At 38.9% G+C, this 20,137-nt stretch overlaps 3 protein-coding genes across 7 annotated transcripts in view; all 3 read right to left on the bottom strand.

Annotated features, from left to right (window-relative positions):
* The window catches only part of rimbp2a (RIMS binding protein 2a), a 69,114-nt gene extending 64,937 nt beyond the window's left edge, over positions 1–4,177 (bottom strand). For 4 of the 5 annotated variants that reach the window (XM_084935014.1, XM_084935018.1, XM_084935019.1 and 1 more), the window contains exons 1-2: positions 3,934–4,177; positions 1,687–1,830 (exon numbers count right to left, since the gene is read on the bottom strand). In XM_084935014.1, the coding sequence (XP_084791140.1) occupies positions 1,687–1,824 (138 nt within the window). In that variant the 5' untranslated portion in view covers positions 1,825–1,830; positions 3,934–4,177. Of the gene's footprint in view, positions 1–1,686; positions 1,831–2,452; positions 3,273–3,933 lie in introns of those variants that run through there. The other variant, XM_084935015.1, reaches the window with a different exon arrangement.
* Positions 4,178–5,768: 1,591 nt separating this feature from the next.
* noc4l (nucleolar complex associated 4 homolog) lies at positions 5,769–12,232 on the bottom strand. Its single transcript, XM_084935012.1, has 15 exons — positions 12,018–12,232; positions 11,770–11,890; positions 11,566–11,672; positions 11,105–11,212; positions 10,781–10,930; positions 10,573–10,675; positions 10,394–10,428; positions 10,255–10,305; positions 10,062–10,173; positions 8,474–8,534; positions 8,255–8,365; positions 6,667–6,830; positions 6,484–6,566; positions 6,176–6,289; positions 5,769–6,086 (listed from the first exon to the last, which is right to left on the bottom strand). Exons 1-15 carry the CDS (start codon positions 12,168–12,170, stop codon positions 5,967–5,969), a joined length of 1,593 nt encoding a protein of 530 aa, XP_084791138.1. The 5' UTR covers positions 12,171–12,232; the 3' UTR covers positions 5,769–5,966.
* A 1,055-nt stretch (positions 12,233–13,287) lies between these two features.
* Positions 13,288–16,161, bottom strand: pus1 (pseudouridine synthase 1). Its single transcript, XM_084935013.1, has 6 exons — positions 15,810–16,161; positions 15,220–15,446; positions 14,722–14,859; positions 14,396–14,498; positions 13,577–14,277; positions 13,288–13,486 (listed from the first exon to the last, which is right to left on the bottom strand). Exons 1-6 carry the CDS (start codon positions 15,871–15,873, stop codon positions 13,454–13,456), a joined length of 1,266 nt encoding a protein of 421 aa, XP_084791139.1. The 5' UTR covers positions 15,874–16,161; the 3' UTR covers positions 13,288–13,453.
* Positions 16,162–20,137: the final 3,976 nt, after the last annotated feature.

The following is a 20,137-nucleotide window of genomic DNA, read 5'->3' as shown; positions in this document are numbered from 1 at the left end:
GAGAACTATTGCTCAAGACAACTTAAAAAATTACAAGAAAGTCTGACTTCCAAGTAGTCAGACTTTATTTGGAAGTAGCCACTTCTACAAACAAACAATACAGAAGTAGACCTTTATGCCTCAGAATCAACACCTTGTTAAAAACTCAGACTGTACCCTTGACTCCACTCTGTTTCATCCATGTCTATAGCATTTCAAGGTTTGGAACTTTTCTCTAGGATTAAAATCTACACTGTCATGTTCCTGGTCCCAGTCCTACCTTGCATCCTATTTGCTCTTTTCACCTCCTCTAAATCCCTGAGAGAGGGCTCAAATTAAATTAGGTTTTAGTGAGGTTACATCAGCACCAGGCACTCAATGTATTATGTAGTACTAGTTCTCGGTTTAGCTGGGACAGAGCAAAGAGTACGGAGTGGAGGACAGAATGAAAGAGACACATGGGACAGAGGACAGGACAGACAGACAGGAAGGAGAGGTGAAAGTGGGATACGCACTGTTCCACTCTGTTGCCTAGCAACACGTGCTTGCTGTCTGTTCTCATCTTTACTGTAGGCACATTTACTCTTGCAGTGAACTGGTTTCCAGCCATGACATGACGCCCTGTGAGGCTGGGAATGAGGAACAGATGGAAGCTGGATTGGACAGACTGGCTCCTTTAAATATGCAAATAACTGAAGGCAAATGGTAATTTAAGTACTTCAAAACAGGGTGATTATGACACACACACACACACACACACATATATATATATATATATATATATATATATATATATATATATATATATATGGGTTTCCAAATATATATGGAAACACACACACACACATCACACACGTGTGTGTGTGTGTGTGTGTGTGTAGACATATAAAAATATGGAGCTGGAGATGAGAATGGCAGGTTTATTCTAAACCCCTTTGGACACCTTTAAAAACCTCAAGCATCTATAGTGGCCTATCGCTCCACTGGATAAATTTTGAAAACCCTGAAAATGTGTTTTCAGAAGCATGCTGTCTTCTCTGAGACATAATTGTCAGTGACTTAGAATTGCCCGTGATCCTCTAGAGGACAAGTGGTTTAGCTGATAGATCAATAATTTTTCTTTTGGACAAGGGGATTCAATTCAAAGTGCCCGAATCACACAGTAGTATGTCTGCTGCTGTTAAAAAAGAACAAAAAGAAAGAGATGTAAGCAGTGACAAGATAATCAAGAGCTGTAACTCTTTGCACTCAAATCTCAGTGCTGCCAATATATGAAGACTCCCATGTAGGCATTTAACATTTTAACATTGAATGCATGGCTTACTGTCTGCACAGTTTGCACTGCAAGGGTGTCTTGAACATGGCAGTAAGTTCACTGTATCTACAGTCACCAGATCTCAGTCCAGGGGAGCATCTTTAGGATGTGGTGGAGATTTAAGCCAGCAAAAGAGGATCTGACCAAATACTGGCAAGATGTACCTGATGAAATGCCCAGTGAGAGTATATTAATTTATACAATTTAATGCTATCTTATAAGATCACTACCAAATATTACTTAAAACTGACTTCAAATCACAAGTTAAAATTTTATCAGCTACTTGTAAATGCCATTTATCCTACACCAAGGTCAACACTAATGTTTCCACACTAAAGTTCATCTTAGCTATAAAAGCAGTAGTGTGTCTAAGGCCTACAGTATGATGTTACCTTGCCCTTGCTGTGCAGGTGGTGATGGTGCAAGTTTCTGGCAGCAATCATGGCGAGCTGTCTCTGGATCCACTGTAACTCCATCTGAGACTCCCTCAGCAGGTTCTCCACATTAGCACTGGACTTGTGATCCCGCATTATCACCTGCAACACCAGTCCGCAGGTTACATAGTGAATCTATGATGCAAACCTCATATTCTGCATGTACACACACTGACGGTGCAATGCTGGAACAGTGCCATCAGCATATATACAAAGAGAAGCATGTACGCATCATTGAATAATCAAGAACTATTGCTTTTTGACCAGCATCAATAGGTGTCATTTATTAAAGTTGAATACTTAAGGATTTTGAGCTACCTTTGTAGTTTGTGTCTGGTTCAGATTTATATTTTAGTTTCACTAAACTTCACCTGAAAATAGAGCATATTTATGTGCATTCTGTAGTAGTTCAAAAACCTATCCATCTAATCACCATGTTTCCAAACAAACAATAACATATAGTGTGTTTGATCGATATTAAAATGACAAATAACTGTACATCATGAACAAAAAGCATCTCAAATATTTTATTATAATTTATGATTATTGTTTTCTCAATGCTTAGCTGACTTGAAACAAACAAATAATCTGGCAGACAAAACCCTTTGACTGAAGTGACAGAAAATATGCAAAATTCAAATTGTTGCAGTGCATAAGCTAAAAATGAAAAGTCTGCTGCTGAGAAAAAGCACTAATGCACTAATAAGGAGTTTTTGACACTTACTGTACAAATCCTTCATCTTCTTTCATTAAAAAATCAACACGCAACTCGTTTGTTCATTTTGAGAAACACAGTCAGTCCTTGAGAGTAAAAGTCACATTTTTAAAAGATGAATCATTATTCCAGTTGAACTCCGCTGCCACCCGCACAAGTTTGTCCACATATACATGTAGGCACTGACTAGTATGTTCATGTGTGTGTCCATGTGCGTGCGCGTGTGTGTTATCACTGAGAGAGAGCTTCATTCGGTTACATAAGAGAGGATTAGTGCACAGACACACAGTGAAGGGGTGTGTGAGTGTGTGGAGGGTATGGTGGAGGGGGGCATGGAAAATACAACAGCTCATATTAATTGATACTAAATCTCCATCTATGTTGACATGCTTTGTGCGTTTGGTCAAACAGACACTGACTTCCACACAGGAGTGTTGCATTCACACTAACTATACAGAGCACAGATACATGCAGGGTAGAGACGGTTAATGACGCGTGCACCTCAGGAGATTTGACTTATTGGACTCTACCTAATCTACACTAACAAATGCTCCAGTGTCTGACTGTCTGTTTTTTAATTTGTGTGTTTTTTTTTTTAATACTAACAAGATCAGATTCCTTTTTTTTTCCTTTTTGCTTTTCATTTTTGATTCATTCATTCAAAAAGTGGCTTTTTTAAAATAAATGAACTACTAAAAACTAATGACCAGAGACAAAAAAGAATAATAACTGGCCTCTTCTTCTTCTTCTTCCATTGTTTCTCTTAAAACCTCGGCCAAATGCTTGAACAGATTCTCTGTGCTGACTCACCTTGGACAGCTTCTACTTCCTTGCAGGGGATTGTGGAGGAGGAGGAGGAGGAGGAGGAGGACAGACAACAACAACAACAACAGCACACAGAGCTCAGGAGTCTTACAGATTTATGCAAAGTATCCCACCCTTCAAAGACCTCTATGAACCACCTCTGAGAGCCAAAGCATCTCTGTCGCAGATTTATCAAAGGCAGAGAGAGTGACATTATCCAGGCCTGATTGGGATTTCACATTTTTTATTTATATATTAAATAATCTATAAATCCATTATTTTAATTAATTCCATTACAGTGTTTTTTTTTAATTCAAAACCATCCCCTTTCTCTAAAGATTTAAGTTTATTACTCTGGTGAGGCAATGTACTTAGCTCATATTGATTCTGAGCAAATAGCTCTTCACTGTTTACACACAAGTAATAAAAGCTCATTTAAAGAAGACAAATGAACTAGAAACTGAATTTAGAAGTGGATTCATTGCATTGTTTGAAATTATATTTTATTAAGTTAGCTGTGAATGGCTGTTAAGTGTTAGCGCTGTACACAACTGTTCAGGAGCTGAAAAAAATGTGTTTGCAAATATTATGGACTAATAGATATAATGCTGCATCATAAAAACTGCAAACACCTTCATCTATGATGCTTTAAAACTTCTGCAAGGACTGTATTTCATAGTTCTTACCCATTTAACAAATGGTCTTCAGCTTCTCTCATCCTCTTCACAAAGATCGTGTTTGGCTGGGTAGTATCATGCCCATCTTGTAGTCCACCATAAGCGAAGCCTACAAAAATTATAAATAGATTTTCTAATCTTCAAAACTGTAGGGATTTACTGCAGACTCCGTAGCCTCCATGGTTTGGTGCTTGTGGCGTGTGTCTCAGTACATTTTTGGAGCGCTTCTCCCTCATATGACTTGTTCTTTTGAAACAGAAGTCAGTTATGATTCAGAATCTTTCTCTCACAGCGCTCTTGTACCCAAGGCGGCCTGCTGTGTGCCCATATGGCAAACTTAACAAGAGGATGAAATATGAACAGCAGACGGAAAAAGATCATCTAAGGCAAACCTTAACCTCACCTGTATGAGGGGAGAACACCCTCAATAATGCGTGGCTGTATCCTTGTAGTGTAATTAACTGTGATGTTTTAATGTAGGTTTAAGACTATATGACACACAGAACTGTGCAAACGTTTTGAGTACTCCTTAATTTCTTTATATTTTGCTAAGAAATTAGGAAACATGTACAATGGAAATAAAAACAAAGTATATAACTCAAACATATGGACAACATTTATTCTTCAAACAGCCTAAACTCTCTAAGGCAGCTTTCTTCTTCTTTTCTTTAAGTAGTTTTCGGGAATAGCTCTCCAGGTTTCTTGAGGAAATTCACATCTCTTCTTTGGATGTTGGATGGCTTTTGCTCTATTCTCTGTCAAGATGATCCCACACTGCTTCAATAATGTGAGGTTCATGCTCTGTGGAGACCAATTCATGACTGATAGTATTCCATTGTGTGCTTTTTTCCCCAGCTTTCCCCAGCTGGTTTTGCATGTAGGATCCAGGTCTGAATGTACTTTTCTACCCCTTTATTTTATCAATTTGGACGTGATCTCCAACACCACTGTCGGCAGCCCTAAACCATGACAGCGCCTCTACCATGTTTTAACCATGCCTATAGACCCCCACTATTGTACCTCTGTCATGACACAATGGGGATTTGAAGTAAAAACTTTAAATATAGATTCTTAATGCTTCTTGCTATTGATTTTTAGTCCAGATCAGGTGAAATTTGGCATACTTCAGCTTCTTCTCCCCATTCCCCTGCATTATGAATGGCTTCTTCACAGCCACCCTTCCACCAAGACCATTTCTGATGAGACCTCAATGAACATTAGACAGAACAACTGAAGGGCCACATGCATCTCTCAGGTCTTGTATCATGTCTTTGCTGGATGCTTTGCCATTTTCGACAGTAATGACTTTAAGACAGTTCATCTGCTGTAAATACGTTTTTTAGGCCTGACACTACACACCATGCTGAGATATACCAAGTTTTTGGCTAATAGCTCTTTGAGAACACCTTGCTGATGCAAATCATCATAACATTTCCTATGTTTTTTTCAAATATTCAACTAAAAAAAAATTTATGTGTTATGATTCATAAAACGAGGGCAGTGATAAGTGGCTTAAGAAAAAAAACTGTTCCTCTGAAAATGGTCAGGTACAAGGACCGGAGCGAAAAAACAACCACTGTCCAAAGATAACGAGGGGTGATGAGATTTTTGCTCAGTACAGTATAACAAATTGAACATCTCCTGCCTGATTTTGGAGGACCAAAATGCAGCCACATTAAGTGAAAACACGCAATGCACTGAATGACTTTGTTGTTTAACTGGAAGCAGAAAACTTGAGTTTTAGCACAGCTTAACATTTACCAACAATTTCCTGTTTACATTCTTTCTTTGAATTCTTGAAATTGTGTGTAATTGATTTCAAGTAACAATGCCTTCAAAGAGCATCAGTTCTAGAAAATGTTTTTATTGGCATACAGCAGTCACACATCAAGGACAGTAATATAGAATTTAAAAAAGCAAAAAGCATCTAATTTTCATGGAGAAAATTTGGGCAACACTTTCTGAAAAGCACTTCAGATAAAAGATGAACGAATGTAAAAAGGTTCTAACAAGGCAAATGTGGTCCGTTGTTTTGACTCATTTTATGCCAGACAGAAGTGCTGTCCTAACACGTCTCCCCCTCCTTTTAGTAACCGTGTGGCAGTTTCAAATTCCAGTGGGACGCTCTTGATCTCAGGTTGCTTCAGGTCTTTTTCCATCAGCTGTGAAAAAGAAAATGAAATAACTTATTCATCTAAACCAAATTTAATTTGACCAGAAATAAGAGGAAAACTAATTCTTGAAGCGTCACCTCATACGTTGTGACCTCTAGTGTCTCACTGATGTCATCCTCCTGTTCTGACAAAGGTGTGTTGATCAGCAGTGCAGCTTTAGCCACATCTGGATGGTAATGCTTTTGCAGCGACTATAGAAAAGACGACAGGAAAATGTGTCATTTTAGTGACTCCTCCACTTAAATTGGACTTTCAATCGTTTGTGACATCTCTTCAACATGTTTTCCCCAAAGAGAAAAAGATGAGAAATATCAAAACTCAAAAGTCAGTTGTCATCAGCGACAGATGTAATTCATTTGGGAATCTAAAGTTATTGCCTGCACACCTTAATTTCCCACAAGCTGCTTTCTAAGGCACGGCACTGAGCAGGATCCTCTTCATCCATCAGATAAGGATCCTCAAAAGGTTCTGTCACCACACACAAAAGCAAACATTTATCACATATCCTACAGACAATTCATACAGACAGTTAACACACCGATCCCAACTACAAAAGTCTGAAACTCACCATATTCTGCGCTGGGCTTGTGAATGAGGACTCTGCAGGACGGGTGGCGACGGATCAGGTTGTAGATGAAGGGCAGCACTATGAGAAGGGCTGTAGGCGGTGCCGTGAGAGCCAGACGAGCCAGACGTTTGGCAAATGCAGCCACTAAGTAAACTGGCAAGTGACTGAAGGAAACCAAAAACAGAACATGCATTTTAGCAATGTAGATCCTGAGCTTTCATGCTCATTATTTAAGTAGTAGGATGCTTATATTTGGTCTGTTTAGCAGCTTAAATAGTTCAGCCAAAGCTCATAAAAATAACAGCAGGTCACCCACAAAGCAACATTCATGCTGTGTAAAGAGTAAAAAACCGAATGCAATAATTTACAGATTTGATAAACTCACAATAGAACATAGAAAACATAAAAAATGTTTAAACTGAGTAAAAGGAACACATTTCAAAAAAGTCTGGACAGGGCGTAGTTTACCACTGTGTAGTATCGTCTCTCTTTTAAACATCTGGGAACTGAGGAGAGCAGCGGCTGGTATAAGTTTCTGATACAGGATTCTAACAGCTAACAGCTGGTGCAGCACTGTGACTTTTCAACAGTGAAGCCACGCTTCTGTAACATATCCAATATGGAGTTTAGCGTTGTCTTGGTAAAAAAATGCAAGGCCTTAATTGGAAAAGACTTAATCTGGATGAGAGCACACGCTGCTCTCAGCAGTGATGACTCCATAGGCACCAATGCACCTTCATACCATCAGGGACTAAACAACGTGCTAAAAAACCTGAATGGTCCCTCTCCTCCGTAATCCGGAGGATGTGGTGTCCATGTCCAACAAAACAGTTTTCCACTTTCCCTCAGTCCATTTTAAATGAGCTTTGGCCAAGAGAAGATGGCGGCTTTATTGGATCATGTTCACATACGGCTTCTTCTTTGTATGACAGAGCTTTAACCTGCAATTGTGAGTGACACAGTGAACAATGTTCATAGACAATGATTTCTGGATTTGCACCTAAGCTCATGCAGGGATTTCCATGACAGAATTATGCCTGTTTTGCAGGGGCTCAAGGATCATGGGTATCCAGTATTGACTTTCTCCAGATTCTCCGAATCTTTTTATTTTATGTATTGTAGCCTACAACTGTATGTCAAGGAACGTGATTCTGAAATTGCTGTAAAATTTAAAGACACTGTTTTTGCAAATTTGCTCATGTTCATTTCTGAGAAACTCTGCCTCTCTAAGATCCTCTTTATATCCCATCATGTTACTGACCTGTTGCCAGTTATCCTAATTAGTTACAAAATATTCCTTTCTTTTTAATACCACTTACTTTTCCACCCCTTTTTCCCCTCAGTCCCAACTTTGAGATGTGCTGCCATTAAATTCAAAATTCTAAATATTTTTCATAGAAAATCTTAAAACTGTTTGCTATGTTCTATTGTGAATAAAATATCGATTTATGAGACTCAAAAGTCAGTGAATTCTTTTTTTTTTTTTAATTTACTTTTTTTTTTTTTTTTTTAAATGTTCCAACATTTTACAGAATCTGAATTGTAAATGAATAAAAAAGGATTTTGAAATATGTGACTGAATTCTTACCTGGAGCTAAGGAAGACATTGGCTAAATGGAAAAAGCGTGCTCTGTACTTCACATGAAAAACAGAAGGCTCAAGTAGATTATACAACTTCTTGTAGAAATCAGGATAATCTCTGCAAACACACAACACGTGGTTTTGATTTATGTGATCAAATGTCTCCCATTTTACTGTAAATAATCTGATCTAGTAAAAGAGACAAAAAAATGTGCTTTCCACTCACAGGTTGTGTTGATGTATGAGGACAAAAAGGCCATTGAGTGCTAGCAGGCTGATTGCCCCACCTGTTCGATGAAGACAAGAACCTGCTGATTACCATCACTTTATAGCAAAGCTGTAGATGAACATATGAAAGTGTTGTTTTTCCACCTTTCAAATTCTGAAATAGTATTTTTGAACATCTGATGGTACTTTTGTGCTTATAATTCTATCAATTCTAACAAGATTCTCAACACCAAACCATGACAGAGCCTCCACCGTGCTTTACAGATGTAGACACTCACCTCATCCATACGCATTGACAATTATTTGAAATAAAACTTGTATTCATTACTTCATAAAATTTGTTGACATTGACGTTCAGTCCAGTTCTTGTGTAATTTAGCATACTTCAGCCTTTTCTCCTTGTTTTGCTTCCTTAAAAACGGCTTCCTGAAAGTCCTCGTATGTCACTGAGACTCTTGGGTTCTGTGTCAAGTCTTTGTTGCATCCTTTCTTTTTTCCTATTTCTTAAGGACATGATTTTCAGATGCTGTTCATTTGCCATGGATAGGTGTTTAAGCCTGCCATGTCTTGTTCTGTCCTCCATTTGTCCAGTTTCCTTGAATATTTTTTAAGAACACACTGCATGCCATGCTGAGATATGCCATATTTTCAGCTAAAAGCATTTTGATGGAATTTTTCTAAGAATCAACAACAAATGATTTATTTTTGTGACCATGGTGCTAATAACAAAGTGCAGAGAGACAATTTAAAACAGGTTCTTTGCCAAGTTGTTTGTTATTCCTCTGTAAATGATTAGGCACATGGACTGGACTGAAAAAGGTTAAAAAGCAGTCAGTGACTAAAGAAAAACTTTGAAAGACCTTCAGAGTGCTTGGAGAACTGCTGTTCAAGTTCATTTAAAAAATTACAGTACATAAAGTGTACATACTGCACAGCCCCGCCAAAAAGCATGTCACATAAAAACAACTTGAATCCACAAAGCTCTCAAATATTTTTCATGTTTATAGGATAGCTAGACAAACAGATACACGAGTCAGGTGACGGAGACGCGTTATACTCTGCGTGAGGTTAGGCTTGGGTCCGAGTGCAATAAATTTGGTCAGAGGGCATTTCACTATAGGGGTCACTATAGTGAACTAGAAAAATAATATTCTAACAACTACTTCCCCCTAGTGTTCGCTGATGTCCATGCACAAGCAGATATAATCCCAGTTGAAGTAAGTAAAACAACAAAACAAAACACTGTTAAATTCTCATTAATCAATCTAAAACTAACAAAGCTAAAGAATCGCTTCACTGTAACTCTAATAATGAAATCTTCTTGTGTTTTTTATGGAGTATTTACATTTATGCTGTAGACAATGTACTGTAGCATTTTTGTTGTGTTTATACCAAATTAATTATTTATTTCAAAATATTTTAATTTTAGGATTCTTTTATATTTCAAACACAGTCACTATCACTACAGTTCAGACTTCTAAAACTATCACAGACCAAATGTGAAAATACCTTAAAAGTTACAGATGTCAGTCGACCTCATGGTGAAGTACCGTCACCATAGAGCCACAAGCACACATATAACTTACCAATTTCATAGGCAGCAGTCAAGAAGTCGATCATGAGCGTGGGTTTGCTCATATACGGCAGAATGGAGTCATGTAGTATCACCAGGACCTTTTTATACATGCTGTTTGGCAACTACAATACAGACATCAAACATTAATGAGACATATCACAGAGCACAAAACAGAGAAGAGACTGTTGGTCTAATCTACTTACCTTATACTTCAGAAAGCCAAGCCACATCCTCTCAAAGACACGCTTATGTTCCTGTGTGGCAGAAGATCTAATAGCATTTAGAAAACCTTTTTGTTGGCAAACAGAAATGTGAAGATTTGATTTAAAGTATTTTACTTACATGCAGCTTGGCAGCTTTCCAGTCCTCGTGCTTGGCTGAGAAAAAAAATGCCATTATTGACTTATAAAAAAAACAAAAAGTCCCCAAACTGGATTTTCTCCCTCTGCAGTGACATTTTATCATCACGACAAAAGACAGAGGGACTCCCACTGTGATTATCACATCTTAAAAAGTATTACCTTCCTGTTTGACCATAAAATTGGTCAGCTCTGACTCCTGGTTTGGCATGCTGATGCTGGACATGAGTGTGAACACATTGTTCTGATATACAGGCACCACAGCCTGGAAGGAACAAACAAGCAGTATTTAGCAAATCTCATAATGTCTTTAACACAGAAAGAAAGCATCCACGTAAACGTCTACAGCAGACAGGTGACGATTTCCTACCCCTTTGCTTTTGTCCATGACTTTGCCGACGTTGTCCCGGATGGAGCTCATTACATAATAGCGCACATCCTCCATCTCGAGAAACTCCTGGAACCTGGAGATCAGCAGGGAATTGTCTGTAGCTTTAGACAGAAGGTTGTCCACCAGTGCCTGGCAGTACAAGAAAAAAGAAATATCAGGAGGAGCCACAAATGACAAAGTGTATCTTTCGGGAAAAGCTATTTTTGCCTTGGGTAATAAGCTGAAAGAAGTACTTAAGTCACCCAAAAGAACACAGAAATTATTAATACTTATTAATCCTAGAAATCATAGCCAAAATGCTACCTGGATCAGTTCCCTTGGGAAGCTGTAATGTTCACTCCAGTCCAAGTCCTCAAGAGGATGCCGTCCTTCTCCGGCAGCAAATTTCATCAGGCAGCACATGGCACTCTCCTGTATCCAAAAAGTTATCTAATCGTGTACTTTTCTTATTTAAATGAATATCATTGCCTCCCTCAAGTCCCCAAGAACTGCAAGAAACGTAATCAATTGCACAATGCAAAACTGTAAAAGATAACTCCCCGTACAACACAGAAAATTACCCAACTGCTTGAGAGTTGTACTGAATCAAAAACTTTCAACACGTCTGTGCCAAATAGATACTGAACCCCCAGCAAACATGTCTAATGTGAGCCTTTCGTTCTAACAGTCAGGTGGATAAAAAAAAGTGAAGACATGTATTAATTTGTTTCTCTTAAGTTTAATTAACGTGTGACGGAAAGAGAAGTCTCAGAGAGACAGCTCACCTTGATGTCATACTGCTCATGGCTGAGGTGCTCTAACAGGATCTCAACACAACTGGTGTACCGGTGTCGCATAAATATCCGGTACTTGTCCTCGGCGCTGCAGCCCCCTGGACCAGACAAACCCAGGTAAATGGCGACAGGAGCAACACGCATACACCCACCTCAGAACTGCTGTTGGTAATCGGGTTATAATCGTATACTAACCGCTCAACGCGTCCTCCTCTCCAGGGAGCTTTCCCAAGAACAGCTCTTTCCTCTCCAGCAGCGCACAGAACAGCTCGCTGCACGCAGCGACTGCGCTGATAACCTCCTTCTCTTGTTCTGCCTGCACACAGACACGAAGGAAACAAACACGTACACTTACTGAAAGCTGCCCAGCGGTGATCATGCTAAGGTTAGCTAAATGGCATGGATTCAGTACAGCGTGGATGTTTATGTGTGGAAATTTATACCTGAAGGCTCTCGAGAATGTCGAAAACATCGTTGGCATGCTTTCTGCTCTCGAGGATACGCTCGACGGTTTTGCTGAGATCTACTTTGGCTTTTTTTGCACTCTTTTCTGCTGTTTTTACCGAACTCACGTTGCGCTTTTTGGCCGGTGCCATGTTTACTGGCTGGTGCTTCTTCTTTGAGGTTTACTGCCGGTAATAAAGCAGGAACTGGTGCGTTACCGCCATCAGCTGGTATGGAGTGTGAAGCGTCATATCCTCTCAGTGATGTTCGTCTATCTTCCAGAAATATGGCACCCTTACAAAAACCTTTTGCTTTATAATATTAATTAGATTCGACTTTTTTTCCTTATACTTCTGACAGTGGAACATAAGGACACATAAGACAGATGTACTATGTTAAATATACTGCCAGGGGCACCTCCAGAATGTTTTCATGGGATGGCCATATGGGGCACACCAAAAAAACAGAATTTCATGTTTTATTATGCTGTTGTCAAATATAGGTTACTTGAAAAATGTGGCAAAATCAAGAGATGGTTGAAAAAGTTATATCACTGAAAATGGGTACATATGAAAACCAAATAAGATTTTGAAATTCATAATTATGTTTTGAATAACAAGTTACTGTTTCAAGGCTCACCACAGGACATCTCTGTGATGTAGTGGCAGGCACTGGGGTCGTTTTGGCGCCCCTGTGTACTGCTTGCTTTACGGATGTGTTGATCTTTCTTCAGGCACGTCCTTGCTTTGCCACGCTCTCTTACATTTCTTCCTGAACCTCCCCACATTAAGTAATCACAAAGCCATAGGTCATCATTAAATAGTTTAACAAACTGATAAAGATTCCTTCAAAGAACTGTCAATGAGTGAAAAAGCAACCAGTGTCCAAAGAAAAACTTTTAGAGTCCTCCAGAAAGCCCGGAGGATTATTGCTGAAGATCACTTTAAAAAAACTTCTTCTTGAAAATAAAATATAAAGAAATGAGGAGTGGGTCAAGACTTTTGCAAAGTCCTGTAAATACAGCTCACTGCTATTATCAGAGAAAGTCATAAATGTGGGATTTAAACTTATTAAGAGATGAAACGTCATAAGTTGATGTTGTTATTTGAGTATGCAGTAGTACACAATTATTCTGACAATTTAAATGTCGCTGTAGCATTAAGAGTCTATTTTCAGGAGTAGGCAGCCAGTTATTACTGCAGAAACATCAAACAAACCAGCTATCCAAAGTCGTTTTAGTGGTAAACTAATATCAGGAAACCAAGCAGGTTGCATTAAAGAACAGAAGCTTTTATTATTTGCTTGTTAATAACATTTGTATAAAAGAAACAAGATTTAATCCCAGTGTATCAGCAGTTAAAAAAAAAACAAAAAAAAACAAACAAAAAAAAAAAAAACACATGATGATGCATCTTCTTTCTGCTGGCAGAGTGGCCTAATCAGAGTCATTTCCTTGATCTGCATCATCCTGCAGGAAGAGAACAATTATATTTAAAAATAAAAAACAGATTTTCAATGTTAAAAAACTGTTTTAAAATAAATGTATCTTCTTGGATACCTGTTTTTTAACTTTATCGTCTTGCACTTCAATAGATGTGGCCTCAAAGTCATGGATGGGGAGAGTGGCCATCCAGCTGACCATGGAGCCCTCTTCACACTCAGTCTCAATAATGGTGGGGTAGATGTGTGCCTCTTTAAAGGCCTTGATTTCCCCCTCCTCGCGATCCCATTCCAGCTTCTCATGCAGCCCGTCCCCCCCAAAACGTTTGTTGTACCGGTCAAAGTGAACCCTTTCCAGGATGAGGCCAAGTCCTGGAGCTTTGGGGACATCTACCTTCTCATGTCCCCAGCTCCGCTCCATCACCTCCTCCTTTGCATAGCCCTTGACCACTGCAATCACCAAGCCAATCATCTTGCGGATTTGATGCAGCATAAAGCTCTGGCCTCGCACAGTAATCACTGCAAACTCATAATTTCTGCGGATAAAAGGCTCACCACAGGACATCTCTGTGATGTAGCGGCGGGCACTGGGGTCGCTTGGAGCCTTCTGAGAGGTGAAGTTGTGGAAGTTATGTGTGCCTTTGTAGAGAGCAAAAAGGCGATTCACCTTCTGTAGTGTCTCTGGTTCCAGGCGAAATGCTGCTATATTCCCGGTATCATAGTCTTTTGGGGAAAAGGCCACTGTTGGAAGCATGTACGAGTACGTACGAGCATCACAGTTATTTTTAGAATTGAAACCCTGCGTCACCCGTTTTAGTCCTGTGGGTTCAAAAGTTGAGAAAAAAAAAAATAAAAAAAATCATACACACTCATGCCAACAGTACTCATCATACCAAAAACCTAGACTTGTAATTCACAATATAAAGTAGTGTCTCACCAAGCACTTTGATCTGCGGTGGCAGATGCTCGTTGATTTTTTCAATGATATCATCAATCAACCTGACTTTTAGAGACACCACTTGGCCAGCAGCAGACACACCCTGAATACATTCATATAAAAGTCAACGACATAACTAAACACATAAATAAATACTAAAAATGAAGTACACAATTTAATTAATTTTTATTAACAATTACATGATGACAAGAAATAAAACCAGCACAACATTAACAGACAGATAACACATAAAGATACATATCCTCTAATCTGCCTTGTTGGCCAAGCTTTGACCAGTAAATTCTTATTGTGCACTGAGCACATACCTTATCTGTTCTGGCACATCTTTGGAAAGACATCTTCTTCATCTCATCACCGTGGTTTTCAGGAATGCAGCCAGATTTAATAAGAGCAGCAACCAGATCATCTTCAATGGTCCTGAACTGAGAGTTTCCAGGATTTCTCTGGAGCGTGAAAAAAATTACGATTTTAAAAATAAATAAATAATGAAAATAATAAGGATGTTGCACTTTATTGGCCAGTGTTTTCTATGTGCCATTGACTGCCACTAATTATGATGACATTCACTGATGGCAGCGGCTGATCTTCATCTGTTTCCACCAGTCTCATATCTGTTTTTATAAACGTATATAACTACATTTGTTCTCTATTGTCCACCCCAGAAGGGCATCCGGCATAAAAAATGCCAAATGAAACACATGGAGCTACCCGCTGTAGCAACTCATGAATATGTGAGCAGCCAAAATAAGCTTTTATCAAAAAAGGGCAGAAAAACTTTAAAACAAGACAACTGCAGAACATACCTGCATCCCATAATATCCTTTCCCCGAGTACGCCATTAGCAGGACCACTTTCTTCTTTGGGTATTTCTTTTCATCTTCAGCGTGTTCCCCATCTGTCTTCACCCTTTTAGCTGCCTGGACCTTCTCAGCAGCGTCGTCATTTTCCTCATTCATCCTTTTTAACAGTGTAGCTGTCTGCTTATCCATGCCTCCTTCACTCATCGTGCAAAAGGGCTTATAAAGACCCCCTGTGAAGGAAACACAAAAATTAAACAGTGACAGCTACTACCCTGTTCTGTGATACACGGATTGAGAGGCCTTTTGAGATTGAAAGTACGATAAAGACAATATAAAGGTAATAAATCGAAACAAAATAGTAATAAATAGCAAAAATCGGACAGACACTCGTGATGCCTTCTACATCTATACTGTGTGGTGATAAAACACCTTCACAAACAAATATACTACACATAAATATATATATGTTTACCACTGATGCATTTGTTTCCCGATGGTTCGATGAGTGAATTAAGATACCAGAAGCTAACCAACCACAGTCTGGAGACTGCAAATGCACATACTGTCACATAGCTTTTGTCAGGTTGGCTTACCGTTTGTCTTTAACGTCTGTCGGTGGTTAACTAAGGCACTCAGCAGCGGTCTGACCCGAAACATGTCACGCTAAACCATCTTTAGAAGATATAGCAGCTAAAAGAGACTGCAAAAGATTCAATCTGCTCTACCAGCTGAAAAGCCGAGGCTAGCGCGTATTAGCAAAGAATTTAACAAACTAAAACCAACTTTAAAAAGGTCTCCTAAATATTTAACCAAGGTTAAATAACCACGCTCATAAACATTTAAGAACACCGGGGGAAACTGTAGCTAAGTCCCACAGAAACGCTCTGTAGTAAACCCTGCACATACAGGCACATGCACACATGGAAAAGCCAACTTTGACCTCTAACAAAAATCTCGCGAGACTGTCGTCATTCTCCTTTCTGCTCTTGTCATCGCGAAAAAATAAAGTATTTAAAACAAACACAGAAAAGGACATTAGAATTTAACTCTTTGTGGGGAGAATTGTAACCGATATATACCTCTTTGTCCTTCTTAGATTAAATTTAAACTTTATTAACTATTTAACGCCAAAAAAAGGTGCAAAAAGGTAGATATGACTATTTATACTTTTTATTAATTTAATAATAATATTCGTGTAAATCAAAAGTCTTTTTTATAACTACAACATAGGATAATTTTCAGTGTAACAGGAAATTATCAGAATCACAGTCTGGGCAGGCGACTCAAAAAATTGCTGTCTTGAGGTAGCAATGTAACAATCATGGCTCAGTGTGTTTACATTTAATAGGGAGAATAGAAATTAAGAAGATAATGAACATATGCCTACAAACTAAAGTTACATGGAACTCAGAGGAAATTCATATGTAGTTCTGTGCATATGTAGTAATATTTTCGACCACTTGAGAGCAGCAAAAACCAGTAAACACATTAATAATCATGTTGTCTTTTTCTTTTTTTAAATTCTTTTTTATATGAAGAGAACAAGTTTAAGTGCTTGCGGTGTCATCTTGCTTTCTTCAAAACAACAATGGTGTCAGTGCAGACATTACTGCAATGATCCTTTTGCTTTTTGCTGTTCGCTTCAGGATCTTGAACAGTAAAGGGAGTAAAGGACACACAATAAATTATATTATTAATCTAACATTAGATATGTCTGTGAAGGTTCTCAGTCATCCAGGTCATCGTAGTCAAAGGAGCTTGCAAAGAAAAGCGTCTGGACTTCTTTAAGTTACTTGAAGACGTTTCACCTCTCATCCGAGAAGCTTCTTCAGTTCTAAGGTCAAATGGTGGAGAGTCCCAGATATAAACCTAGTGGGAGTATCCCCCCACAGAGGGACAAAAGGACCCCCTGATGATCCTCTAATCGCCTGAGCCAAGGTGTGAAACTGGGTGTGGGTCCCAATCAGCCAGAGTTTCGGGTGTGTTCATTGTGAAACCTGGCCCCACCTTATCATGCGAATTCCTGAGGTCAGATGGCCCAGGATGTGAGTGGGCGTTAAGGCGTCTGGGAAGGGATCTCAAAACTGGATTATAGATGGCAGAGAGTCTCCACCATTTGACCTTAGAACTGAAGAAGCTTCTCGGATGAGAGGTGAAACGTCTTCAAGTAACTTAAAGAAGTCCAGACGCTTTTCTTTGCAAGCTCCTTTGACTAACATTAGATATTTATCATTGACATCTCAGGGAAGCCTAATGTGCTAAAGGCAAAGGCTAACCCTCACCGCTTTGTTGTGAAAGGTAGCTGCTTGTTTCTTGAGGGTTACAAAGACCTCACCTTTGCCACTTATAACATGCTGTGTTTATACACACGTGTATAAACACTAAAGTCAAATTATGGAGACAAACAGGTTAAGCACCCCCAGAGCAGTGTGTTTATGTCTTTCCCAAGAACAACAAGGAATGTGCTGGTTTCCAAGTAACAAATTAACTTTGCCATCCTTGAATGCCCTTATACAATTACACTTTTTTTTTAGAGAGCCTTATAAGGTGATCAGCTAGTTTTATGCTGAAAACCCAAAGCCAAACATAGGCAAGGTATGGTAAAAAGGCCTTGGTTTCAACAATTCGATATCACACAGTGTATGAGCCCATTTTTCCAGTAAACTTAGAACTAACTGGATGCTCGACTGGGACCATTACTGTAATATAGTGATTCTTGAAGATTTGTAGAACAGCTGATAAATGTAGGTGAATAATGGAGCTCAGAGGTGTACTTTTCTGTTAATTTATGACTTCATACAGCCTTTATACAGCCATCTTTACCACAGTATTCAACAAGGGTATGGCTAAATGTTTAACCATAAAGATACATCTGGGGGGGGGGGGTTTGTTTTGTTTTTTGCAATTAAAACATTGCACAACAAACTAATCACATCATTGATGAACAAGGAGTAAGGTTCAACCACTGGTCTAGGTCTTCCTTTTATTCTCAATGTGCTGAGAGGTCTCATCCTAAGACTTGCAAGATATCAATCTAAAAAAAAAAAAAGAGTTCTTGGATCTCTGAGAGGAGTCAACCGGCTCCCAGCATGCCACTCAGCATACTAACAAAACAGACCTAAGCCTTTTTTTCCCTTTTTTTTGCAAAGCTTGCACTCACCTGTACTCCTCCACAGAGTGCGCACTGATATATCCTCATAAGAAAACAACTACAGTAGAACTTTTATGAGACTGGACTGAAACTCACTCCCTCCCACACATAAAAATGATTAAAAAAAACTATCCTCATTGTCAGCAACAAAATCCACACCATCTATTACCCTGCTGGCTAAGTTATGTAAGCCTCTGATTGCACCCGATATTACTAAACATGAGAAGAAAATGGATTTGTTTTATGTGCAAATACTGAAACAGGCTCTATATGAGTTTCACTGTCCTTAAATTCATTCTACTTAGTCCCACATCTTGATTTGTTTACACTACATCGAGGAAGAAATGTGAGGTGCTTCAACTGTCAAGTGATAATTGCCTGTCCTTATTTGAGATAAGGGCAGTGACATACCACTTTGCTTTCAAACTGCAACCACTTTGTGATCATACTTTATTTTTGAACATTCGTCACACTGCAGTAAACAACTAAAGTGACCAATCATGGCTCCACTTTGGTTGAAGGCCATCCATTAATCCACAGTACCTACTTCAACGTAAGTACACCGTGTCATTTAGCTGTCATTTTCTTTTTTTACTTCATGCGACACAAGGTGAGAAGTGTTTTATTGATTTAAAATTTGAGGGGGAAAAGTCATAATAATGCTCATGATTGTGCTGCCAGGATCCTTTTTTTAACAACAGGATCTGTGTTTTCACATTTAACACAGTCTTGCTGAAGCATAACAGCTAATAATAATCAAGTCTTACCAAGAAAATAATACATCCATCCACTTTCTTAACCTCTTATAACCATTCAGTGACATCTCTCTTTTGGATAGGGCGATCCTATAAAAGCTGTTTCATCACAGGATAAAGGTGAACACCCAGAGCAACTTTATGCTGATATGCATTAACAATTCATGATACGAGGTCGAGTGGACCCAATGCAAGCACAATTCCCCAGGGCCACCAGATTTTCCACACTGGAGATGTATCTATAGTTAAAACTATAGATAAAGCAGTGTTAAGCAAACATTCAGTTAAAGCACAGTTACTGCTGTTCATTCCTCATTTTTTATTTGAAGCTGTCGTGTCACGTGTCAGCTGACTGACACGTTTTATTTTTTATTTTTGTATTTTGCTTTCAAGCTATCTTTTCTATCCTGCAGAGAAAGCTCTGACTTTCCATCTCAGTGAGGAGGAAAGTCTCAGTGCGGCAGCACACATTAATCTCCGTGGCTGAAAATAACTTGTCTTTCAGATAGACAGCAGATAGCGCAGTCTGCAAAGCCGTTTTACGCAAGCAACACTATCTCAACATCTTTGGTGTGTTTGATTTTAACAGCTTAAAGCATGAAACGGGATTTTTCTTGCTATAGGCAGCCTTTTCCCTAAAGCAGTCATGTTTCTGTGAAAGAAAAGTTAGACATGGCACTGAGCAAGCTGACTGTACGGTATCAGTTTAAAGATGGTTTCTTGGACCACTTCCACTGATAAATTCTCTCTGACACAACGTTAGAAGGCCAGGGAGCAAAAGATAACGCTGATTATGTTATATCACTGGTAAGGCTGGTTTGTAAGTCTGCCAGAGACTACTGGGATTCTTTTCACACAACTCACACTGACAAATATAAGATAATAACTCTGATGTGTTAAGTATTGCATTTATTGAATGAGCATAGAATTTATTAACATACACAGTAATGTTTTACAGGGTTGTAGATATGAATGCTTTAGTATAGAATTGTTGAGTTTTGTCAGTACAGTTAGC

The sequence above is a fragment of the Perissodus microlepis genome, chromosome 7, assembly GCF_051167445.1.
Source record: "Perissodus microlepis isolate ML-2025 ecotype Zambia chromosome 7, ASM5116744v1, whole genome shotgun sequence".
In the NCBI taxonomy this organism is placed as follows: Eukaryota; Metazoa; Chordata; class Actinopteri; order Cichliformes; family Cichlidae; genus Perissodus; species Perissodus microlepis.
This window is presented reverse-complemented; position numbering and strand designations above follow the sequence as displayed.

Coding starts and splice junctions, on each gene's coding strand:
- noc4l (XM_084935012.1), bottom strand. CDS start 12,170: ATGGCACCGGCCAAAAAGCGCAACGTGAGTTCGGTAAAAACAGCAGAA. Junction 11,213..11,565: donor ATGAGCAGTATGACATCAAG/GTGAGCTGTCTC, acceptor TTTTGGATACAG/GAGAGTGCCATGTGCTGCCT. Junction 6,567..6,666: donor CAAGCCCAGCGCAGAATATG/GTGAGTTTCAGA, acceptor GTGTGGTGACAG/AACCTTTTGAGGATCCTTAT.
- pus1 (XM_084935013.1), bottom strand. CDS start 15,873: ATGTTTCGGGTCAGACCGCTGCTGAGTGCCTTAGTTAACCACCGACAG. Junction 14,499..14,721: donor GATGTGCCAGAACAGATAAG/GTATGTGCTCAG, acceptor GAATGTATTCAG/GGTGTGTCTGCTGCTGGCCA. Junction 14,278..14,395: donor ACCGCAGATCAAAGTGCTTG/GTGAGACACTAC, acceptor TTGAACCCACAG/GACTAAAACGGGTGACGCAG.